Source organism: Eptesicus fuscus, chromosome 9, assembly GCF_027574615.1.
Source record: "Eptesicus fuscus isolate TK198812 chromosome 9, DD_ASM_mEF_20220401, whole genome shotgun sequence".
NCBI classification, from domain to species: Eukaryota; Metazoa; Chordata; class Mammalia; order Chiroptera; family Vespertilionidae; genus Eptesicus; species Eptesicus fuscus.
In genome coordinates this window covers 55,757,469-55,780,610 of record NC_072481.1, presented here as the reverse complement: position 1 = coordinate 55,780,610, position 23,142 = coordinate 55,757,469, and the positions used below count along the sequence as shown (strand labels likewise).

General features: G+C 38.9%; 1 protein-coding gene across 1 annotated transcript in view; it reads left to right on the top strand.

Moving 5' to 3' along the window:
* Positions 1-23,142, top strand: part of PIGK (phosphatidylinositol glycan anchor biosynthesis class K) — a 102,835-nt gene that overhangs the window by 58,804 nt on the left and 20,889 nt on the right. The window contains exon 10 of the mRNA XM_008139446.3: positions 12,960-13,044. Coding sequence (XP_008137668.2) covers positions 12,960-13,044 — 85 coding nt within the window. The remainder of the gene's footprint in view (positions 1-12,959; positions 13,045-23,142) is intronic.

Below are 23,142 nucleotides of genomic sequence, written 5' to 3'. Positions count from 1 at the left end.
TGTAGGTCATATCGTCTCCTTGCAGAAACTCTGTAGTATAGAAAAAGCAGTCATAGACAAAACATTAACAAATGAATGGCTGTGTTCAAATGCAAGTTTATAAACACTAAAACTTGCATGTTATATGCATTATTTGGCATAAAATACAATTCTCATGAAAAAATATAAAAACATTCTTAGCTCAGTGGGCATGTAAAAAACAGGTTACAGGCCAGATCTGGCCTGTGGGCTATAGTTTACCCCTTTATAGAACATCGCTTGTACATGTAGATGAAGTAGCCTGGAAGGATATTTATTGCATTATTTCTAATAATAAATAATTGGAGGCATATGTCCATCAATATTGGAATGTCTAAATAAAATGGAGGATTTTCATATACCCTATAGAGCTATTAACAGTAGTGAACTATAATTGATAATCATATTAACATGCTTGGATCTCAAAAATAACATTAAGTGAGAAAAGTAAGTGGTTGAATTACCCATAGAATATAATTTACTAATGACATTATGGATATTCTAAATATTTTTTTCCTGCATACAGAGATATGTATGTAAACGCAAAGTAAAATGACTAGAACAATACATATACAACTTTAGTTATACATACCTAGTAGAGTGTCTAGCACAGAGTAAGGGCTCGATAGTTTTGACAGTTTTTTTTCTGACCACTTGTTATTTCTCTCCCACTGTTGTTATTTTAGAACTAGAGGCCTGGTGCATGAAATTCATGCACAGGGGGGAAGGGGGGAAGTCCCTCCTCAGCCCAGCCTGCACCCTCTCCAATCCAGGACCCCTCGGGGGATGTCTGACTGTTGGTCTAGACCGGCAGTCAGACATCCCTCTCACAATCCTGGACTGCTGGCTCCCAATCGCTCACTTGCCTTCCTGCCTGGTCGCCCCTAACTGCCCCCACCCCGCTGGCCTGGTTGCCCCTCACTGCCTCTGTGTGCCAGCCTGATCGCCCCTAACTGCTCCCCCCTGCTGGCCTGGTCGCCCCTAACTGCCCCCCACTGCCAGCCAGATCTCCCCCAACTGCCCCCTCCCTGCCAGCCTGGTTGCCCCTAACTGCCCTCCGCTTGCCAGCCAGGTCACCCCCAACTGCCCCCTCCCTGCCGGCCTGGTTGCCCTTACTACTCCCCCCCCCCCCACCGCTGGCCTAGTCATCCCTCACTGCCCACCCTGCCAGCCTAATCACTCCCAACTGCCCCACTGCCAGCCTGGTTGCCCCCAACTGTACCCCCCACCAGCCTGGTCACCTCTTACTGCCCCCCCCCCCCCCGCCAGCCTGGTTATCCCTCATGCCTCCCCACCTCCCACCGGCCTGGTCACCCCACGCAGCCTGCTTGTTCAGTCATTTGGTCGTCCCTCAGGCCATCCCTGGGCGACTGGGCAGCTGACATTCGAGGCTTGCCTGCGCCTATGGCTGGCCCTGGGCAAATGGGGGGCTGAGGGGACTGGGTGCCGCCATCTGTGGCTGTGGGCTCCGCCATCTTTGTGAGGGCATAGCAGTCAATTAGCATATTCCCTCCTTATTGGCTGTGGGTGCTGCCATCTTTGTGAGGGCATGATGATCAGTTAGCATATTCCCTCTTTATTAGATAGGATTGCCTTTGCCTCAACAAAGATAATTCCATATGTTATACCAGTTAGCTGGTATTGTGAACTTTTGGAAAGCCTGCCTACAACTTCTACCAGTTAAGAGGTTACTTCTAAAGTTCCTCCAGGAGAACCAGAGCTTGTTTTCTGGAATTTTGTTATAACTGCTTTACTGAGTTGATTGGGAGCTATTCTTTTTTAACCAGTTTGTGCATTTTTATACCACACTACAAGCTGACAGTAAATTAGATGCATTTCAACAACTGGGGGAAGGGGGGAAGTCCCTCCTCAGCCCAGCCTGCACCCTCTCCAATCCGGGACCCCTTGGGGGATGTCTGTCTGTTGATCTAGACCGGCAGTCAGACATCCCTCTCACAATTCTGGACCGCTGGCTCCCAATCGCTCACTTGCCTTCCTGCCTGGTCGCCCCTAACTGGCCCCACCCCGCTGGCCAGGAGCCGAAGTTGAAATTTATGTAACTTTAGTTCTCTTGGGACTTACTTTCTGTTGTCTGCGTCAAACTATGTCTTTCTCCTGGCTCATCATCTTCCTTTTGTTTCTTCAAAGTTATCTTTTAATATCTTCTCTCACAGGTTTTTAGTTGATAATTAGAAGAATGGTTATACTGTGAGTTTAGGAGGGAGATCTCATTTCAAGGAAGATGATGCATTAGATTGTTGTCTCAATGCTATAAAACACATCTTCACAACAATAATCTTCAGTGACTTTTGGGACCTGTCTGGAATTATAAGAGCATTTTGTGTTTGTCTCTATTGACCAATAAAATTGAATTCTCTTCTTCCTTAGAGTGTCTTTAAACTTTCAAGAATGTCATAGGGTCCCAGGTTTGTCAAGTATATCTTGTACAACAATATGTGTTGTCACTTACATGAATGCTTAGGCATTTTTAAAAAATGCCATGTAGGAGTGGGGATTTTTCTATCCTGTTTTCCCCCCAACAAGATCAAATGAAATTAATTTGGTTTCTCTATGTAGTTTTAAATAATTCTTTTGAGTTTTTATGCTTGTGAGGTACTAACTTTGGCTAGCTTCCTGTGTTTGTTTTTAATACATTTAAACAATTTCTTGATGATTTTGGACTACCCTAAATTATGTGTCTTGATCTTAATTTTTAGTTTGTATTTGGCACAGCACAGTGTCTCTGTTTTCCTCTTCTTTTTTGGGGTGTATATTTTAGTGTTTGAAAAGATGCTTTGGCCTTCTGCACACAGTAAGCTATGTCGTTTTACACATGATAATGTAATATCACTGTCGCAAGATAGAATAAAAAGTTCACCTGTTTCTGAATCAGAGATGGCCTGAGCTATGGGCACAGTAAGTAATTTCACGAGTGCTGACATAGCACTGGAGGAAGATTTTTGAGGACATCGGGCATTTATAAAAGTAAAAGAACACAAAAGAGATGAGGGTTTATAAAGACTAACTTCTTAGGTTTCAGAATTTTGCCAGCAGTATTTTACTTATGCAGAGGATTTTTGACAATATTTCTATTGCATTTTGACTTGAGATGGTAGCATCACTATATTAGATTGAAAAATCCTTTCATAGTATAAATAAATTTCATTTATTATTGTTTCATACAAAAACACAGTTAAAAGTAGCAAAATACAGAAAAGGGTACTCAGCTTTTTCCATGCAGAAATCGGTTCCTTATTAAATTATTTAAGTATATCTTCTTAGTGAAGGATCTTGAAAAGAAACAATACAAAAATTTTTTCCTTTTATGAGTGATTCAAAATGTTAAATGAAGCAATAATGAATGGCTTTAAGAAAGAAAACTACCATTTTGTGAGAGAAAATTCAGGTTCCCTAAGGATTGCAGCGATATGTAAATTCAAATTGACATTTGTAGCTTTCTCAGTTTCTGAATTATACTATAAGCATTGGACTGCTTGATCAGAGACCTGGCTTGAGGACTTGAGATATGGGGCTTAGAAAGTGTGGGCAACCTTAGGTGACAGTCTTGGGAAAGCACTAATTCTGAGAGAATGGAAGGTACCTTTCAGAGGCAGTGGTTTGTCCTTAGAGGCCGAGTGGAGAAGGGAAAGAGAGAAGCAGCTGAAGTTGAGTTAAAAGAAAATAATATAAAATGACAAAAAAAAAAAAAAAAAAAGGCAAATTGTTCCCACCACCATCACAAAAGATTCCATTTATTAATGAAACTGCACTCTGGTATTGTCACAGAGGAGGGTACTGTTATTTGTTTGTTTGTTTGTTTGTTTGTTAATCCTCACCTGAGGATATTTTTTTCCCATTGCTTTTTCAGAGAGAGTGGAAGGAGGGAGGAGGAGAAGATGAGAGAGAGAGGGAGAGAGAAACATCAATGTGAGAGAGACACATTGATTGGTTTCCTCCTGCACATGTCCCAATAGGGGTGGGGAGCAAACCTGCAACCCAGGTATGTGCCCTTGACTGGGAATTGAACCCGAGACCCTTCAGTGCCTGGGCAGAAACTCTAGCCACTGACCCCCATTGTCTAGGGCAAGGAGGGTACTCTTGAACTGAGAAACCTAACAAGCCAATTTATCTCCCTTCTTTCCGCCATCATGAGATAAGTTGCTATTGCTGGTCCTGGTAAAAAATCACAAATAATCTTCAACAGAAAAAGAAGGAAGCATCTGTACAAATTGAGAGAGAGAGAAAGAGAGAGAGAGAGGGAGAGAGAGAGAGAGAGAGAGAGAAGAGAGAAAAGAAAAAACCCCATAAAATAGGAAAACAGAAATACAACACCCAAACATGAATAACCTAGCAATTGCATTATGAAATGACACCATAAATCAGACACTCCAATACTCACTATTGAAATGGACAAACAGGAAGATGTATGAAACAGGTGCTGACTGAACTCTAGAAAGAAATTGATGATAAAAGACAAAAATCATTTCAGAAATGAAAACTAAATTACAAGGTACCCGAGGGATGATAGATATTACCAAAAGTTCAGTAAAAGACATAAAGAATAGAAATGAAAAAGAGTCAAGAAAATGAAACTGAAATAAGAGAGATAAAAGGACCAGAGAGAAAGTGATAGAGAAAATTCAATATATTTATTTTGAAAATGAACTAGAAGAACAAATGAAAAATGAGCAGAAACGTATTTCAAATTATAATGAAAAAACTTTTTAGAAATAGGAGATCTGAATTTCCATTTTGAAAGACTCCTATGTGTTTGGGAGAATTGTTCTAGAACAACTAACTTTTAGCTATATTCTATATCTTAGCATTAGTCCTTAAAATAAAAGGAAAAAAAATATCACTTGAGTCTCCAAGACAAAAATGTAATAAGTAATTTTAAAATGTAAAATAAATTTTAAAATGGAAATAATTAAAATGGAAAGAAAATTAGCTTGGCATCACACTTCTAGCAACATATAAAGCAAGAAAATGATGGACAAACATTTTTAAGAAATTAAAAATGAGTAATAACTTTAATTTATTGTGAAACATTGAATAAGTAAGAAACTCCTAAGTCTAGTGATAATCAAGATTATTTGTGAATTATACTGGGTGTAATAAAAAAAAAATGTCCTGCAGTTCCTAAGAAAACTTTCAAATTTATCTTTGGTTGATACATGCTTAGGTGTTTATGTCATATCTGCAACCACAAACAAAATATAGGAACATGTTCGGAATATTTCATAACAGCTACTTGGCATTTAAAAAATGTGATTCAAATTGCCAGATGTCCATTTTAAAAAATATTTTATCTTGACAGAATTTTGTGAGTGAAAAGTATTTCATCTTATACATATTACTTTAGATTTTTGGAATAAACAACAAAGAGTATCTTTTTCATACTTCTGTGTACTCTTAGAATTCGTCAATGATTTATTTATTTATTTATTTACTAGAGGCCCGGTGCACGAAATTCGTGCACAGTGAGGGTGAGAGGTGTCCCTTAGGCCAGCCTGCACCCTCTCCAATCTGGGACCCCTCGAGGGATGTCCGACTGCCCGTTTAGGCCCGATACAGGACTGCTGGCTCCCAACTGCTCACCTGCCTGCCTTCCTGATTGTCCCTAACTGCTTCTGCCTGCCAGCCTGATCACCCCCTAACCACTCCCCTGCCAGCCTGATTGATGCCTAACTGCTCCTCTGCCAGCGTGTTTGCCCCTAACTGCCCTCCCCTTCAGGCCTGGTCCCCCCCAACTGCTCTACCCTGCAGGCCTGGTCCCTCCCAACTGCCCTTCCCTGCAGGCCTGGTCACCCCCAACTTCCCTCCTCTGCCAGCCTGGTCACTCCCAACTGCCCTCCTTTGCAGGCCTGGTCCCTCCCAATTGCTCTCCCCTGCTGGCCTGATCGCCCACAACTGCCCTACCTTGCTGGCCTGGTCCCTCCCTACTGCCCTCCCTTGCTGGCCATCTTGTGCCAGCCATCTTGTGTCCACATGGGGGCAGGATCTTTGACCACATGGGGGCAGCCATCTTGTGTGTTGGAGTGATGGTAAATCTGCATATTACTCTTTTATTAGATAGGATAGAGGCCTGGTGCATGGGTGAGGGCCAGCTGGTTTGTCCTGAAGGGTATCCCGGATCAGGGTGGGAGTTCCCTTAGGGTGTGGGGCGGCCTGGGTGAAGGGCCTGTGGTGCTTTGCAGGCCGGCCACACCCCCAAGCAGAGGCCCTGGTATCCAGGATTTATGTATCTTCTACAATTGAAACTTTGTAGCCTGGAGCGGAGCCAAGCCTCCTGCTCACTCTGTGGCCGGCAGCCATTTCTGTTGAGGTTTGTGTATCTTCTGTAATTGAAACTTTGTAGCCTGGAGCAGAGGCCTAGGCCAGCCAGGGCTGCAGAAGCTTTGCTTCCTCCATTGCCAGGGGCAACCCTTGCCTCCTGCTCTTCCAGTTCTGTAGCTGCCACCATTTCTGTTTGAATTTGTTTACCTTCTATAATTGAAACTTTGTAGCATTGAGTGGAGGCCTAGGCTGGCAAGGGCAGGCGGAAAGCTTGGCTTCCTCTGTTGCCGGGGAAACCCAAGCCTCCCTCCTGCTCTCTGTGGCCACAGCCATCTTGGTTGGGTTTATTTGCATATTTGCTCCTGATTGGCTGGTGGGCGTGGCTTGTGGGTGTAGCAGAGTTAGGATCAATTTGTATATTACTCTTTTATTAGATAGGATTTTTAGCAGACATATATGGAAGCTGCTGGTGCCTTAACAGGAATCAAGGCACTGGCACCAAACTGTACTGGATAGTCATTGTGTTCTTCTCCATCCCAGCCACACAGTAAAAAGGAAACAAGCAAATAGGTCACTTTCACTTAGAAATATCCTTCATGAGGGCCCTAGCTGGCTTGGCTCAGTGGATAGAGCATTGGCCTGCGGACTGAAGGGTCACGGATTTGATTCCCGTCAAGGGCATATGCCTGGGTTGTGGGCTCGATTCCCAGTAGAGGGTGTTCAGGAGGCAGCTGATTGATGATTCACTCTCATCATTGATGTTTCTATCTCTCTCTCCCTCTCCTTTCCTCTCTGAAATCAATAAAAATATATTGGAAAAAAAAAGAAATTAGTTTATGAGGAAGGAAAAAATTATAATTGGATTATTTAGCTTTTTATTATGCAGTTATAATAGTTATTTATATGTGCTTGGTACAGATCCTTTTTCAGATATATGATTTGCAAAAATTTTCTCTCTTTCTGTTTTTGTTGTTGTTTTTTACTTTCTTGTTAGTGTCCTTTGAAGCATACAACTTTCAAATTTTGATGATACTCAATATATCTATTTTCCATTTGTTGCTTGGTATGTGTTTTATATACTTAAAAATGTAGATAGACTTTTAAAATATATATTGTGAAATGTTTTAAAATAATGTTTCCTTTTGTCAATGAATATTTTATTTTATTGTGTTAAAATATACTATCCTGTAGTACAAGCATGTCAAACTCAAAGGCTAACGCAGGCCAGATAAACAAGGTTTAAGTTTATGTGGGCCACAAAAAAACAAAAGCTTCAATTTTTATAGAAACATAGGTTTATTTCGATAGAGATATGCTGAATACAAAGGGCTGAAATAAATTAGTAATTTTTAACATAAAATAATAAAACATTTTAATAAAAATTAATATTTTTTCTTGAACATTAACTTACCAGACACTGAAAAACTGCACAAATTAATAAGCTTAATGCAAATAAACCTATTTTTCTTGTTCTCCGAAAGCAAAATATTTCCTGTTGCACATACCAAACGAGTCAGTCCAAGACTAATGATATGGCAATTGGCTGCTAAAATATTCGCTGCTAGTATTAGTGGAAAGAAATGGTGCCCCTGAACATAAGGCGCGTAAGGGAAATGAATGCAACATGATTATGGTAATCAGTCATTAGCGAATATTGTAGTTTGTTATTAATAACTATTGGTCTGGTGCACGGATTTGTGCACTAGTGGGGTCCCTCAGCCTGGCCTGCGGGGATCAGGCTGAAACCGGCCTGGTGCATGGATTTGTGCACTGGTGGGGTCCCTCAGCCTGGCCTGCAAGGATTGGGCCAAAACCAGCTCTCTGACACCCCCCGAGGGGTCCTGGATTGTGAGAGGGTGCAGGCCAGGCTGAGGGACCCCACCGGTGCAAGATCGGAGCCGGGGAGGGACTGCGGGAGGATTCCAGGGCGTGTCCAGCCTGCCTCGCCTGGTCCCGATCAGCCAGACCCCAGCAGCAAGCTAACCTACTGGTCGGAGCGTGTGCCCCCTGGTCAGTGTGTGTCATAGCGAATGGTCAAATGGTCAAACGGTTGGACACTTAGCATATTAGGTTTTTATATATATAGATTATGTATAACAGTATTAAGTTACAAAATTTTTATTAAAATGTTTCTTACATACCATTATATTGGCCGGGCCACAAAAATATTCGTTGTGGGCCACATGTGGCCTGTGGGCCACGAGTTTGACATGCTTGCTGTAGTACTTTGCTAGGGCTTCCATAACACGTTAAGTGCCATGTCAGTCACCAGTGACTGACACTATACTTTCCGTTTGGACCTTGTCAGTCTCCGGCCTCCAGCATATTGGTGAAATCAGATATTGTGGGCTAAACAGAAAGGAAGACAAAACAGGCTTGGCACTTAACATGTCAAACAACAGAATTTTATTTCCTCATAAAATAAAAGGATCTTGGAGGCTGGAAGTCCAAGATCAAGGTGTTGGCAGGACTGGTTTCTTCTAAGGCCTCTCCTTGATTTGTAGATGGTCTAGTACCCCAGTATCTTCATGTGGTCTTTACTTGTGTCTGTTCTAGTCTCCTCTTTGTATAAGGACACTATTATATTGGATTAGGGCCCAACCATAATGACTCATTTTAACCTTAATGACCTCTTTAAAGACCCTATCTCCCAATATAGTCACATTCTGAGGTACTCAAGATTAGGGCTTCAACCTACAAATTAGAGGAGGGCACAATTCAGCCATAACATATACATAACAAAATTTATCACTCTAACCATTTTAAGTGTATGGTTCAGTGGCATTATGTACATTAACATTATTATGTAGCTATCACCACCATCCATCTCCAAAACTTTTTTAAATCTTTCAATATTGAAACTCATAACCATCTATACTAATAAAAAAGTAATATGCTAATTAGACCAGGAGACCTTCCGGACATCCTTCCAGACAAAGTTGGGGGCTTCCCAGCCTGGAAACTGCCCCTAAACAGCCCTCAGCCCCTTGCCCAGGCTGGCTACGCCCCCCCCAGCGGGGACCCTCACCCCAATGGGGGTGTGGCCAGACTGCAAACGGCCCTCAGCCCCTTGCCCAGGCCGGCCACACTCCCCAGCGTGGACCTCCACCCTGAAGGGGGTGTGGCCAGCCTGAAAACGACCCTCAGCCACGCCCCTGGTGGGGACCCCCACCCCGATGGGGACATGACCGGCCTGCAAATGGCCATCAGCCCTTTGCTGAGGCTGACCCCGCCCTCCAAGGGGCCCCCCACCCTGACCCAGGACCCCCTTCAGGGCAGACCAGCCAGCCCCCACCCGTGCACCAGGCCTTTATGTATACTAATAAAAGGATAATATGCTAATTAGACTGGGAGACCTTCTGGACATCCTTCTGGACAAAGTCATGGTGGCAGGGCCGAGGCAGAGGTGTTTAGGGGCGATCATGCCAGGAGAGGAGGGCAGTTGGGGGTGATCAGGCCAGCAGGGGGGGCAGTTGGGGGTAATCAAGCTGGCAGGGGGTGCAGTTGGAGGCGATCGGGCTGGCAGGGGGGCAGTTGGGGGTGATCAGGCCAGTGGAGAGGGGCAGTTTGGGGCCATCAGGCCAGCCGGGGTGCAGTTGGGGGCAAGCAGGCCAGCAGGGGGGGCAGTTGGGGCAATCAGGCCAGCAAGGGGGGCAGTTGGGGGCGAGCAGGCTGGCAGACAGAGTGGTTAGGGGCGGTCAGGCAGGCAGGCAGGTGAGCGGTTAGGAGCCAACAGTCCTGGATTGTGAGAGGGATGTCCGACTGCCGATTTAGGGATCAGGCTTAAACCAGCAGTTGGACATCCCCTGAAGGGTCCCAGATTGGAGAAGGTGCAGGCTGGACTGAGGGACTGCCCCCCCATGCATGAATTTCATGCACCGAGCCACTAGTCTATATATATATAAAAGGCTAATATGCTAAGTGTCCGACCATTCAATTGGTTGCTATGATGTGCACTGACCACCAGGGGGCAGACTCTTAATGCAGGAGCTGCTGTGACGTGCACAGAGAAACGGCACCATGGACCTGGTGCCCACAAAGCAACCCTTGGCTTCCCCCAAGTGGGACACAGGCCCCCCCCACCACCCCAGAGTGACAGCCCATCAAATCGCAGCCAATGCTGCCAAGACTGCATGGTGCAAAATGCGGCCCACAGCCCAGCTCAGCTCAGCCCAGAAATGGTCGCTTTGGGCGCCGGGTAATGACATCACTTAGCAATGCCTGGCTTCCTCTCCCTAGTGACGTCTAGCCTCCTTGGAGTTCTTCAGCCCAGGAACACGACTTGCTTTATAGCCAGGTGGAAACATTTCACATGTTAACCAAATGTCTATGAAGCCTTTTCTCATGCCTCATCTCATTTGATTCTTGCTGTGACCATGGCTAGGGTTCAGGATCTAAAGGAGGGGCCAATGCACAAATGAAAATGCTATACAAGAAATATGAATTTAGAAGGCATTGGGGCCAGGTGGAGCCTCTTTCTTGAAGAGACACACCGAAACTGGGTCCCATCTGCTTTTATTCAGTTTTAGATACACACCTTGCCCTCTAGCAATGCATACAGGCATATCAAAGGTAAAGTTTGGTAAACAGTAAAAGGATTATAAGGTTAGGGAATTGCCTTGAGCCACCACTATCTCAACACTAGGTCAGCCCTGCTAATGCCCAAGGTCCATTGACCTTCTGTGTTCCTTGGTGCACTGACAGTATTGGCAAGCAGTGGCTTCCCGCAGATCCTCACAGAAGTCCTGGAGTAGGTAGATAGGAGACTCAGTGGAATCCTATTTTCTTTTCATTAGCCAGAAAATGGAGATTTAGAAAGCTTAGAAACTTGAAAAGAAGTAAGTAATGGTGGACCTTGAAAATGACTTCAGGTTTTCTCACTGTGTAGAATATATATAGTCAAACACTGCTGCAGTTAAATATTTTACCCTTAGTTCTCCCTGTGTGATCTACAATAATAATTTGCTTTGTGTTGATATTTGCTGTGTTGCTGACAGTTACCTGAAAGAGAAATTGGGGTGCTTCACTGGGCTGGAAAAAGTTTAGCTAAATCAGAAAGCAGGTCTAATTAAGCAAGTTTATTCTATATCTATAAAAAGCTAAGTTGACTCGCTTATGTGCGATACATATAAAGCCCTCACTGGGGCCAATCGCACGCATGTGTTTGGATCTGCCATTGTCAATCGTGAATTTGGTTGGCACTTATATTATAAAGGGCGAATGGCGATATTAAAATATTTTTTCTAATTAATTTTCTCTCAATGTGCACAAATTCATGCACAGGGCCACTAGTTAAATAATAACTCCCTATTCTTCCCTCCTTTGCTCCTGGCAGCCATTATTCTACTTTCTGTTTCTATAAAACATTGTTTTGAGATTAAGTTTTTCATCATTAGTGATACTCTTCGAAGTTCCCCCAAATTAATTATTTTTCTGCCAATTATGCCACATATACTCAGATTATTTACATAGTTAAGGAGTTCTTTAAATTCTGAAACTATATCCAAAATTTTGTCCTTGTCTTTTTTAATTTTATTTTTTAATTACAGTTTACATTCAACATAATTATGTGTTAGTTTCAGATGTACAGCAAAGGGGTTCTTGAGAGATATTCCAGATTTCTCATTAGCTGTAGAGACTTGGACCACTCTTGTTCGATTATTTTTCAAGATAATTCAAGGTTTCAATTTTTAAAATTTAATTTTTAAGTTGATAAGTTGATGTGTAATTTGCAAAGAAAAAAGGTAAAAGGAACTTTAAATATGTTGAAGTCTTATTATTTTGAAATATGTTTATTTGCTATTTTGAAAAAGGTCAATAATTATTTTAAAATATCTTTTCCAATTCTCTTTATTTGGGGAGATTTGGTTTTTATTCCTCTTCTCCACTTTACTATTTTATACTGCATATGTATAATGTCAACTTTGCATCTTATCATAAATGTAAATATTAAATAAAAGATTTCCATACAAAATAACCTGTCATGGAGTTATTATTGTCTTTATTTCATTCATATTTTCCTTCAGCACATATTTGTTGACTATCATATGGTAAACATTGGATATACTACAAAGAAGAATAAGACATGGTTTTTGTCTTTAAGGAGGTAAAAATTGTACCTAAATGGGTCTAAATAAATTATTATGTTTGAAAGAAGAGTAAATAAAGAAGAAATTGGTTTTGGTCCAAATGAGAAATAGTGGAGAAAATCAGAGTCCAGGAACTGCAAGACCCATTGGTGGGTGGCCGGCAGTGGTTGGATATGGATGAAGAAACAGAATTGTACAGACAGAAGGAGTTGCTAGTGATGAGGCTTGAACATGATTGGAGCACAGCTTTTGAAGGCCTTTACTATGATAACAAGCACACCCTACAAACAGAGAGTTCTTAGACATTTTTAAGTCTTAGAGTGAAAGACAGGATCTGAGACTGCTAGGTGATGTTAGCTACTCTTATTACATAGTAATTAAATGCAATGTGAATGCATTTATAGTTGTTTAATTTTAAAATTACCATTAGGTGGTTTTTCATAGATATTTGAGAAATACTATTTCAAAAATATTAACTATATTTTAATATATTTTATATTTGACATATTTAAATATTTGACATATTTAAAAGGAGTATTTACCTTCACTTTGTGTCTTTTAATTCCTTTTTTCCAGAGATAAGGAAGACTGGATGGATGAGGAACTAATAGAACCCCTGAAATATGCTGAACAACTTCCTGTAGCTCAGATAATACACCAGGTTTGCTTCCAGTTTATTCTTTTTAAAGAAACAAGTTTTTAATCTCTGAAAAGTAATTGCTTTTGTTAGGTTTTTCAGAATCAGTGTGCTATTGCTGAAGGCATTCCAGGCCGTCTATCCCTGTGTAGCCTCCACCTATTACAGTTGGGAGTCTTTTTCAAAGCACAATATTAAATGGCTGCTTGCTGTGTAACAGTAGAATTCTTACTTATATAAAATACAGGGTAAAATCAGAATTATCTTTTGTGCATTACTTAACAATAAGACTTAATTTCAGTAAACTTTCGTTTGAACCATTGTATATAGTACTTATTACTGACAAGGGAAAAGAGTTGAAAAAATATAATTTGGTGTAATTTTTTTGACTAGCTAAAATGAGAAAACAGTATTTCCCTACTTTTTCTATACCACCCCATTATCAACTCTTGGGAAGTGTAATTTTAGATGTCATGTGGGCAGTTTTTTCATTTCCAATTATAATGACTCTCATCTCTTCTACATAGCTGTAATTTTAGAAAAGGCAGTGTGATAAGTATTTAAACTTACATTTTGTACTGTGATTTTGACAGCATTTAAAGTCTGCCTTGGTCGGCTAGAATCTAAGAATTTGAAATGGTCTGTTGACAAGAGTTATGGCCTTTAGTCTTATCAGAATTTTCAGAATCTATAGATAATAGAAAATATTAAAAGCCCTTGGAGGTCAGAAATTTTTAGAATTTTAATGAATGTTATTATCATAAGTCTTTCTATATGTCTTTGTTAATCATAAGAGTTTTTATTTAGCTGATATAGGATGATTAGAAGACGTGCCAATTTGAACTTATTAAAAGAAACAGGCTTTTACTTTAATATGTTGGCTGTAGAGATCTTTACATTGACATTAAAATTTAATATTAAAATTCTGTGAGACATTATAAAAAATGGTCAGAAATTTGCCCCTTTGGGGAAGCCTACCTGTGCTTGGTAATCAGGTCCTGTTTATATGTCAGGAATTCCCTAGAGTTGTCAGAGCCTAAGTGACCTAACAGCCTGCAAATGTCACATTTAAAATTCTGTCTTCATGCCTGACTCTCAGCATAAATGAATTAAAGAGCAGAGCAGGAGCAAGTCAATATGTTCTTAACAGTAAGAATGAGCAATGAAACAGTTTGTGGTTTGCTCAGAATAGGTAAATAGATGCTGCCTAGACCAGTTCACCTACAATAAAATCTGAAACAGGAAGCAAGAATTAACCTTTAAGATGGTTGATAAATGAAATGTCAGTCATATTTTTATAGCAGGGAAGATCCAATAAACTATGGTTTATGTAACAACTGCATTTTGCTGTTATAGACTGTATGAATTCAAAGATGAAAATTCTTGACCCTGATGAGAACTTTTATCATATTTTTTGCAGTATAAAAAGCTGTATTAATTTAAGCACTGAATTATGAACATTATAGTTATAATTCTATAGTGCTTGAATTAATAAAAAAATTCTGATTTTAAGAAATTTGCATGCTAGGGATTCATTTTCTTATATTTTTATTGAATAAAATTACTTCTGTTCTCAAGGGGTAATCAGGAAAGGACATTGTTAAACCAGAATCTCATCTATTCCTCTTGCTACTTCCCTTTACAGTCAATACTACAACTTTGGGACTGTTACCATTGTCTGTTGTTAAGAAACATGAATTATGTTGCTAGAAATTCACTTATAAGTGGATTATTTGACAGCAACTTTTCCCCCTAAATGCATATGATAATTAGGTTCAGCCAATCCCACAAAAGCTTTTTAATCTGTAACATATGTAAATTATAGTATTATTATAGCATATATCTAACCTCCACTTGAAACTATTTTTATACTATAGTAACTATTTTCCTCTAATCTTGACACATGATTTATCTATTCATATTTTGGAGCACATGTGTCATTTCTATTTGAAGTAATGTTATTTATTCACGTTTTCTATCTCCTACTTGACTGTCTTTCTGGACATTCTTGATATTCCTTTCAGCATCTTGCCTTATACTATGTATGCATGCATCTGAATGGATTGATAGGTATTTTTAATGGTATCCTGAGAGTCAGGAGCACTTCTTTTCTCTACTACCCAGGAGTCAGAATCAGGGCCTTTCATTAGTAGCAGTTTAGAAGCTGCTAGAAAGGAGGAGCAGGGATGAAGGCTGTAACATGAGGAGCAACTTAAGAAATAGGGGAGGAATGGGTCTTAGTCAATTGAGTAATTAATATCTTGTGTATGTTACTCAGACTGCATTTTATTAGCAGGAGTTAGTCAAGATTCTTATTATTGCTATTTTATATTGCCAAATTATTAACTATTTTTTAGGGGTCCTAGCAAATATGATTGTACATCTAGGAAACCCATGAGACCCAAGTTATAAACAATAGAATTAACCAGATAGCCAGATACAAGATAATAAAACTAATAGCTTCTCTTTTTTGCAATAAACACACAGAATGAAAATGGGAAACATTTTCTTTCACAACAATGAAAAAGAACAATAAAATACTTAGGAGTAAATTTGATAAGTAAACCAAAGGACTTATATAATAATCATGGGAACATAATATGTTTCATAAACAGAAAGGTATACTAAATTATTTGATGATATGGGGAACTTAATACAAAAGTATAATTTTTCCCAAATTATTGATTCTAGTTAGAAGGAAACAAGTTTTGTGTGTGTGTTTTTTTTTTAATGTTAGGAAAAAATGACTGACTTCTAAATGGATACAGACTTTCTATTTTTATGGAGTGATAAAAGTGTTCTAAACCTAGATAATGATGATCATTGCATAGCTTGGTGAATATACTAAAACCTTTGAGTTGTACACTTAAAGGGTGAACTTAAGGTATGTGAATTATATTGCAATCAAGATATTTTTAAAGTTAAAAATCATCTATTTCTGGCAGAGATGCTAGGAATAAGATACTTGTATACCTGGACAGATATCTAAATTATTTTTACCTTCTGAGAAGCCATCTTGCAACATCTTATATATATTTTTCAACCCAGTGTTTCCATTCATGAGTATCTAGCATGTACCACTAACATATAAATAAAAGAACTAATACATAAGAATCATAGTACAATGATATTCATGTCAGCTTTACTTGTGACCACAACAAATTGGAAACAATGTGAATGCCCCTGTCTCTAGTTGATATAGATTACCTAGCTAACCTAGAAACCCCAGTATGTGTGTGGATTATATCAGTGATAAAGATCACATTACAGATCAGTGAGAAATTAAGGACTATTTATTAAATGATGTTGGAACCTTTGATTGAGTATTTTGGGATAAAAGATTAGATTCTTGCTTTATAACACATAGAAAATGTCCAAATGGATTGTAGATCAATGCAAAATATGGAAAATACCAAAATAATTAGAAAAGTATATTGGTAAATATATGTGTATAAGGACATTCTAAGCATGACAATAATAGCAGAAACTACAAAGGAAAATGGATATATTTGACTTTGTAAAAAATGTAAAGCTTCTGTGCATCAAAATAAAAAGGCAAATGTCAAAATGGAATACTGGTTTTCTCACAATATCATTTCAGAGAATGATAAGGAGAAAACCTAACACTCTAATGGGAAGGATCAAAGAACTTACACACATATGCCTTAAAAGTTAAAATAAATATGTCTAATGAACTGATGAAAACATGTTAATATTCATTAATAAGCTAAGAATTGTTCATTTTAATCATAAAGTACCATTTGAAAAAATCTCTTTGATTAGCAAAGATATGAAAAGTAATAATACTCAGTAATGACAAAGTTCACATTCTACTAGAGAGGAGTGTAAATTATACAAATTGAAGACAATATGGAAATTTGTAACAAAGTATGAAAAGATATAAGTAAGTATGAAAATATATTAACATGGCTGAATGAATACACATGTGTATTCTCCTTCCTGAAAATCCCCAGTAAAATGACCATGAAGACATAAAAATATATAAATCCCCAAAGACAAAGAAAATGGAAGAGGAGAGAATAGCAAATGAGAAGCAACAAAAATTAGAAGAAAAGTAGTTGAACAAATGGTAACCAACTTAGAGTGAAAGAGCTGAACATTAACTTCCATCATGGGGCAGACCTATAAGAATGAGCCAATTTTTACTGCAGAATCCTAGAGAAGCAGGCACTAGGTATCTCAGGCAGACACTAATCCTCCCTGGAAATACTAGCCTAATAGAAAAATAATGCACATTTTGACATTTGTACGACCCCTGTTTAATAGCCATGTCTCAGTCTGTTTGCCCCACTAGAAGCCCAGTAGTTGACAAGTGCTGCTAATAATGCATAAAAATCTTCTGATCAGTGTTTTAATTTTCTTTTAACTATGAAAATATAGCCAAGAATCATCAGATTTTTAGGGAATATCTTCATTATGAAAGACAAAGATCAAAATAAGCAAACGAAAATTTGTAAATTAGCAAATACAGATAATGCCAGTCACTTAAGAAATCATCATCATCATCATCATCATCATCATCACAACCATGGCCACCACCACTTCTGAAAGAAATGAAAAAATATTTTATTTATGAAACAGAATACTATATAAAAAAGGAATATTCAGAAAACAAGGAATAGCTCTTAGAAATTAAAACTATGAAAGTAGAAATAAAAATTTTAGTAGAAAGTTTTGAAGACAAAGATGAGGAAATATCTCAAAAGTTGGGACAAAAAGACAAAGAGAAGGAAAATTGGAGGAATACTTGTTGTTAGAGTCTCTTGTAATTCTAAAGTCACATCTTGTGACAGAGTCACTGACAGGTATTTATTCTGGATTATCTTGTCAAAGATGTTTGTATACTGAACAGTCTTGGAAGATGGAAATAGTGACTCCCCCAGGAACAAAGGGCAGATTTGCTTACTGTGTAGTATAATCTATAATAATAAAAGCATAATATGCTAATTAGACTGGACAGCTGAACGACTTTATGGATGTCATTCCGGACATCCTTCTGGTTAAAGCTGCTCTGATGGGGGCCAAGGCAGAGGTGGTTAGGGATGATCAGGCAGGGCGAGCAGTTAGGAGTGATCAGGCAGGCAGGCAGAGTGTTTAGGGGCGATCAGGCAGGCAGGCGAGTGGTTAGGGGTGATGAGGCAGGCAGGCAGAGGGGTTAGGGATGGTCAGGCAGGCAGGTGAGCAGTTAGGGGTGATCAGGCAGACAGGCAGGCAGAGTGGTTAGGGGCAGTCAGGCAGGTAGGCTAGTGGTTAGGAGCCAGCGGTCCTGGATTGTGAGAGGGATGTCCTGGATTGCAAGAGGGTGCAGGCTGGGCTGAGTGATCTCTTCCCCCCCCCCCCCACCCATGCACGAATTTTGTGCACCGGGCCTCTAGTAAAGATAATGTCTTCCTCCAGGGCAAAGATTAGACAGATTTTTTGTGGCCTCTTATAAAATATTTAGTATTTCCTAATCTGGGGATTCTTCATTACAAAAACCTACTGTATGCATAGCTTCTACCAAATCCTGCCACTACATTGTCCCCATGGGACTTGGAGGGCAGGAGAACTGGCACAGATGTGAAGCTCAGGCTGCCATGCATAGTACAGTTCTTTGTCCCTAACCAAGAGTCTCATGTGTTCTGCCAATATCTATGAAACTTCCAGGCCAACTTGTTACTTTGGAAGCAAGATAACATTTCAGATCCTTCACAGTTTTAGATAATAATTGATGAAATTCAGCATCTGACTAACAAAAGTACTGGAAAAAGAGGACTGAAAAAAAATGAAGAGAAGCTATATTAAATAATACCTTAAAAATTTCCAGAACTCATGGTTTACTAAATATACTTTAAAACAAATAGACCCAATGCCAAGGAATACCATTTTGAAATTTTAGAAGAGTAAAACATACAAAGACACTAAAATGTTACAGAAAAAAAAAAAGAGACCATAATCAAAAGAACAAGAATCATGCTACAAATCTACAATAATCAAAACAATATGGTATTGGCAGAAGAAAAACGGACACACAGACCAATGGAACAAAACTGAGAGCTCAGAAATAAACCCACATATATGTGAGTAAATAATTCTCAATAAAGGAGCCAAAAAACCCATACAATGGAGAAAAGAAAGCCTCTTCAATAAATGGTGCTGGGAAAATTGCAAAAGAATGAAACTAGACTGCTATTTGACACTGTACAAAAAATTTAACTCAGTGGATCAAAGACCTAAATATAAGACCTGATACAATTAAATACATAGAAGATAACATAGGTACTACATTTATGGACCTTGGTATCTGACAAGGCTTTATGAATTTGACCCCAAAGGGAAGGGGAATACAAGCAAAAATAAATGAATGGGATATGTTAAACTATAAAGCACTGCACAGCAAAAGAAACCATCAACAAAACAAAAAGGCAACCAACCAAATGAGAGAAGATACTTGCAAATACCTCTGAAAGGGACCAATGTCCAATGTATATAATGAACTTACATAACTCAACAACAAAAGAACAATCCAGTTTAAAAGTGGGCAGAGACATGAACAAACACTTTTCCCAAGAAGACATAAAAGTGGCCAACAGATACATGAAAAGATGCTCAACTTGTCTAGCTATAAGAGGAATGTAAGTCAAAACCACAAGTAAGCATCACTTCACACTTGTTAGAATGGCTGTTATCAACAAGACAAGAAATAACAAGTCTTAGGAAGGATGTGGAGAAAAAGAACCCTTATACACTGCTGGTGGGAATATAAATTTATAGAGCCACTATGGAAAATAGTGTGGAGGTTCCTCAAAAAATTGAGAATAGAACTATCATAGAATCCTTCAATCCCTCTTCTGGGTATCTACCTGAAAAAATTAAAACATTTGTCTGTAAATATAAATGTATCCCTATGTTCATTACAGCATTATTAATGGTACCCAAGATGTGGAAGTAACCCAAGTGTCCTTTTGTGGATGCTTGTATAAAGAAGATGTGCTACAATACAATGGAATGCTAATCAGCCATAAGAGAAGTTGACATACTGCCATTAGCAACAACATGAATTGTTGTTGAGAATATCATGCTGAGTGAAATAATTTAGATGGAAAAGGACAAGAATCATATGATTTAATTTACATGTTGGATATAAAGCAGGAAGCAACATGAATGAAAAAAACAAACAAAATCATTCATTGACAGCTAATGGTATAGTGGTTACCAGAGGGGAAGGAGAAGGTGCAGTGAGGTTGAAGAGGGTGAAAGGGATCAAATATATGGTAATGGAAGGAGACTAAACTTTGGGTGATGAGCACACAGTGTAGATTATGTATTATAATATTGTATACTGGAAACAATTTTATTAACCGATGTCACTACAATAAATTTAATAAAATATAAAAATAAGTAAAAACAATCAAAATGGTATCACACTTCTCAACAGCAGCATTTAAAACAAGAAAGCAGTGGAGTGATGACTGCTTATAATTAATTAAAATAATTTCTAATTTAAGATTTTATTAATTGCTAAATTATCCTTCAAATATCATGATGCAAGAAATAGTGAGGTCTCAATAAATAGTTTTTCCCATTCATCCTTTTTCAAGAAATTTCTGGACATATGATTTGTTGAATAAAAGGAACCAAGAAACCTGAAATCATATTATCTAGGACACAAGAGATTGATTCATCAAGGTGAGATGGTAGTAAAATTCCTAGATTGATGGAGAAGTGAAGTCTTAAGTGATCACTGTGTAGAAACTTAAAGAGTACATAATATCTCAATAAATCTAGAAAAAAAGTGCAAACCCATGTGTGCTCTAAACAACTTCAACTTACTCAAGTGTTATCCTATATAATAAAAGGCTAATATGCTAGTCCCCATGGGTAGGAGTTCGACCAACCAGGAGTAAGACATGCACTGACCACCAGGGGGTGGTGTGGGACATAGTGGGCGTTGGCAATGCAGTGCTGGCAGCTGGCGGCAGTGGAGGTGCTGCCAGCCCTGATGGGCTCCTACGAGAGCGGGACCATGCAGGATGGTGGAGCAGGTGAGCGGGCAGCACCAGGCCAAGGCAGGTGCGAGTAGAGACCCCACAGATTGGCCCTGATCACCAGCCAGGCCTAGGGACCCTACCCGTGCACGAATTTTGTGCACCAGGCCTCTAGTATATCAGTAACTACTTTGTGACTTGACAGATGTTTATTCACTTTTTTTTTTTCACTATTCTTATCCATATCCCAGGCTTTCTCTGGATATCCTCCTATTTTAATCATATGGCTTCTTGCAAATCTTTTAATATTTTATACGATTAGAAGATGGCAGCATTCTTTTCTTAATGCATCCCTGCACTGTGTATTGTGATGACTCAGTGTAACCTTACTATTCTCTTTCATTCAGACAAGCTGCTCAAAAATCACTGTTAGTGCTATGTATCCATTAAAGATTTAGTTTACTGGAGAGAAATACTGGAGAGTGTCCTGTCAGATGCTAGCTTAAATCACAGAAGGTTATCTTGCAAAGTGTAGTTTCATCTATGCTTTGTTGCACCTTTTTAATCCTAGAGATAATTTTTTTTCTAGTAAATCTGGTCCATATAGTTTCCTGGTATGTCCATTGTTTTCTTTGGGGGGTCTTCTTGGCATTTGAGTGAAGCAGTTCTGTTACTGTGCAAGACTGGTCAGTGTGTTACAGGAGGTTTGGCATCCCTAGTCCTCCCAAACACTGGTTGCCATTGGCAGTCCTTAGTCATTGTGGCACCACACAATGCCTTACCTTTTCTGAACTCCTCCCTCCCATGGAGGGCAGTATTGCCTCACATTGAGGACCACTGCAGGTGACTGTTGGTAGTATGTGTCCACAGAGCCTTTGTTTGTATAGTCTAGTCTCTTAATATTATAATTGTGACATTTAAAAATAAGTATACAGATGTTTCTTGACTTACAGTGGTATTAGGTACCAATAAACCCATCGTAAGTTGAAAATATTGTTAAATCTAAATGCATTTAATACAACTAACCTACCAGACATCATAGCCTAGCCTCACCTACCATAAACATGCTAAGAACACTTACATTAGTCTACGTTTGGGCAAAATCATCTCGCTACTGCTGCCCAGCAGCATGAGAGAGTATTGTACCACATATCGCTAGCCTGGGAAAAGATCAATTTGAAAAATTTGAAGTATGGTTTCTATTGAATGCTTACTATTACTTTCACCCCATTGTAAAGTTGAAAATTTATAAGTTAAACTATCCTAAGTCGGGACCCTTTATAACAGACACTCTTCTCACTTCTCTACATTCTGAGATGTCTTGGACGCTGCATTTCCAGCTGTGCACATGGATTTCCACCATTTTCGGTTCTGTCCTTTTTTTATGATAACTCTTTATATTGTTTTACTTTAGTTATTTTGGCATTTTAATGTTTTTCTATTCCAGTAAGGCCTACCTTAGTATGGCTAAAGGTTGACTGAAATGTCTATCAAGTGGAAAATCTCTGACACCATTTTAAAAATGTGCCTATTGAATTATCGATACCTGGAAACTCATTGAAAGGTTGCTGAATCCTTTTGATGGGTTTCCAGGTATTGATAATATCACTCCCCTGTCCAGGGACTAAGATTGCTTTAAAATGTTAAAGTTTTCCCTAATTATAGCATCTTTAAAGCTGAAGTCTAGTGAAAAATAATATTACTGTTCGCTTATTTTCATTCAAATTATAAGGCAGATAATTAAAATTAAACTACTTAAAGGCCATGTGCTATTCTTTTAATGTCAATTGCGATATTGTTTTAAATTGATATAGGTTAATCTCAGCTATCATATTATAACTTCTGACAATCACTTCAAAAATGTCACTTTTGAAGGAATAAATGAAACTATGAAGCTGTTTGAAAATACTGATCAATATTTCAATACTATTTCATCAGCTTTATGTAAGTGTGAAAAATGTTGTCCACCTATAAATTTGTCATCAGAGTTTCTGATAGATTAAATTTCTCTATTAGAAATGAAAGGTGTGAGCCTTACTAGTCATTAAGTATTCTAAAATAAAAACAGATACCAGTTTTCACCAAAAGTCTAAACATTTAAAAGGTGAGAAGAGCTGATGTTTGTGAGGACGCA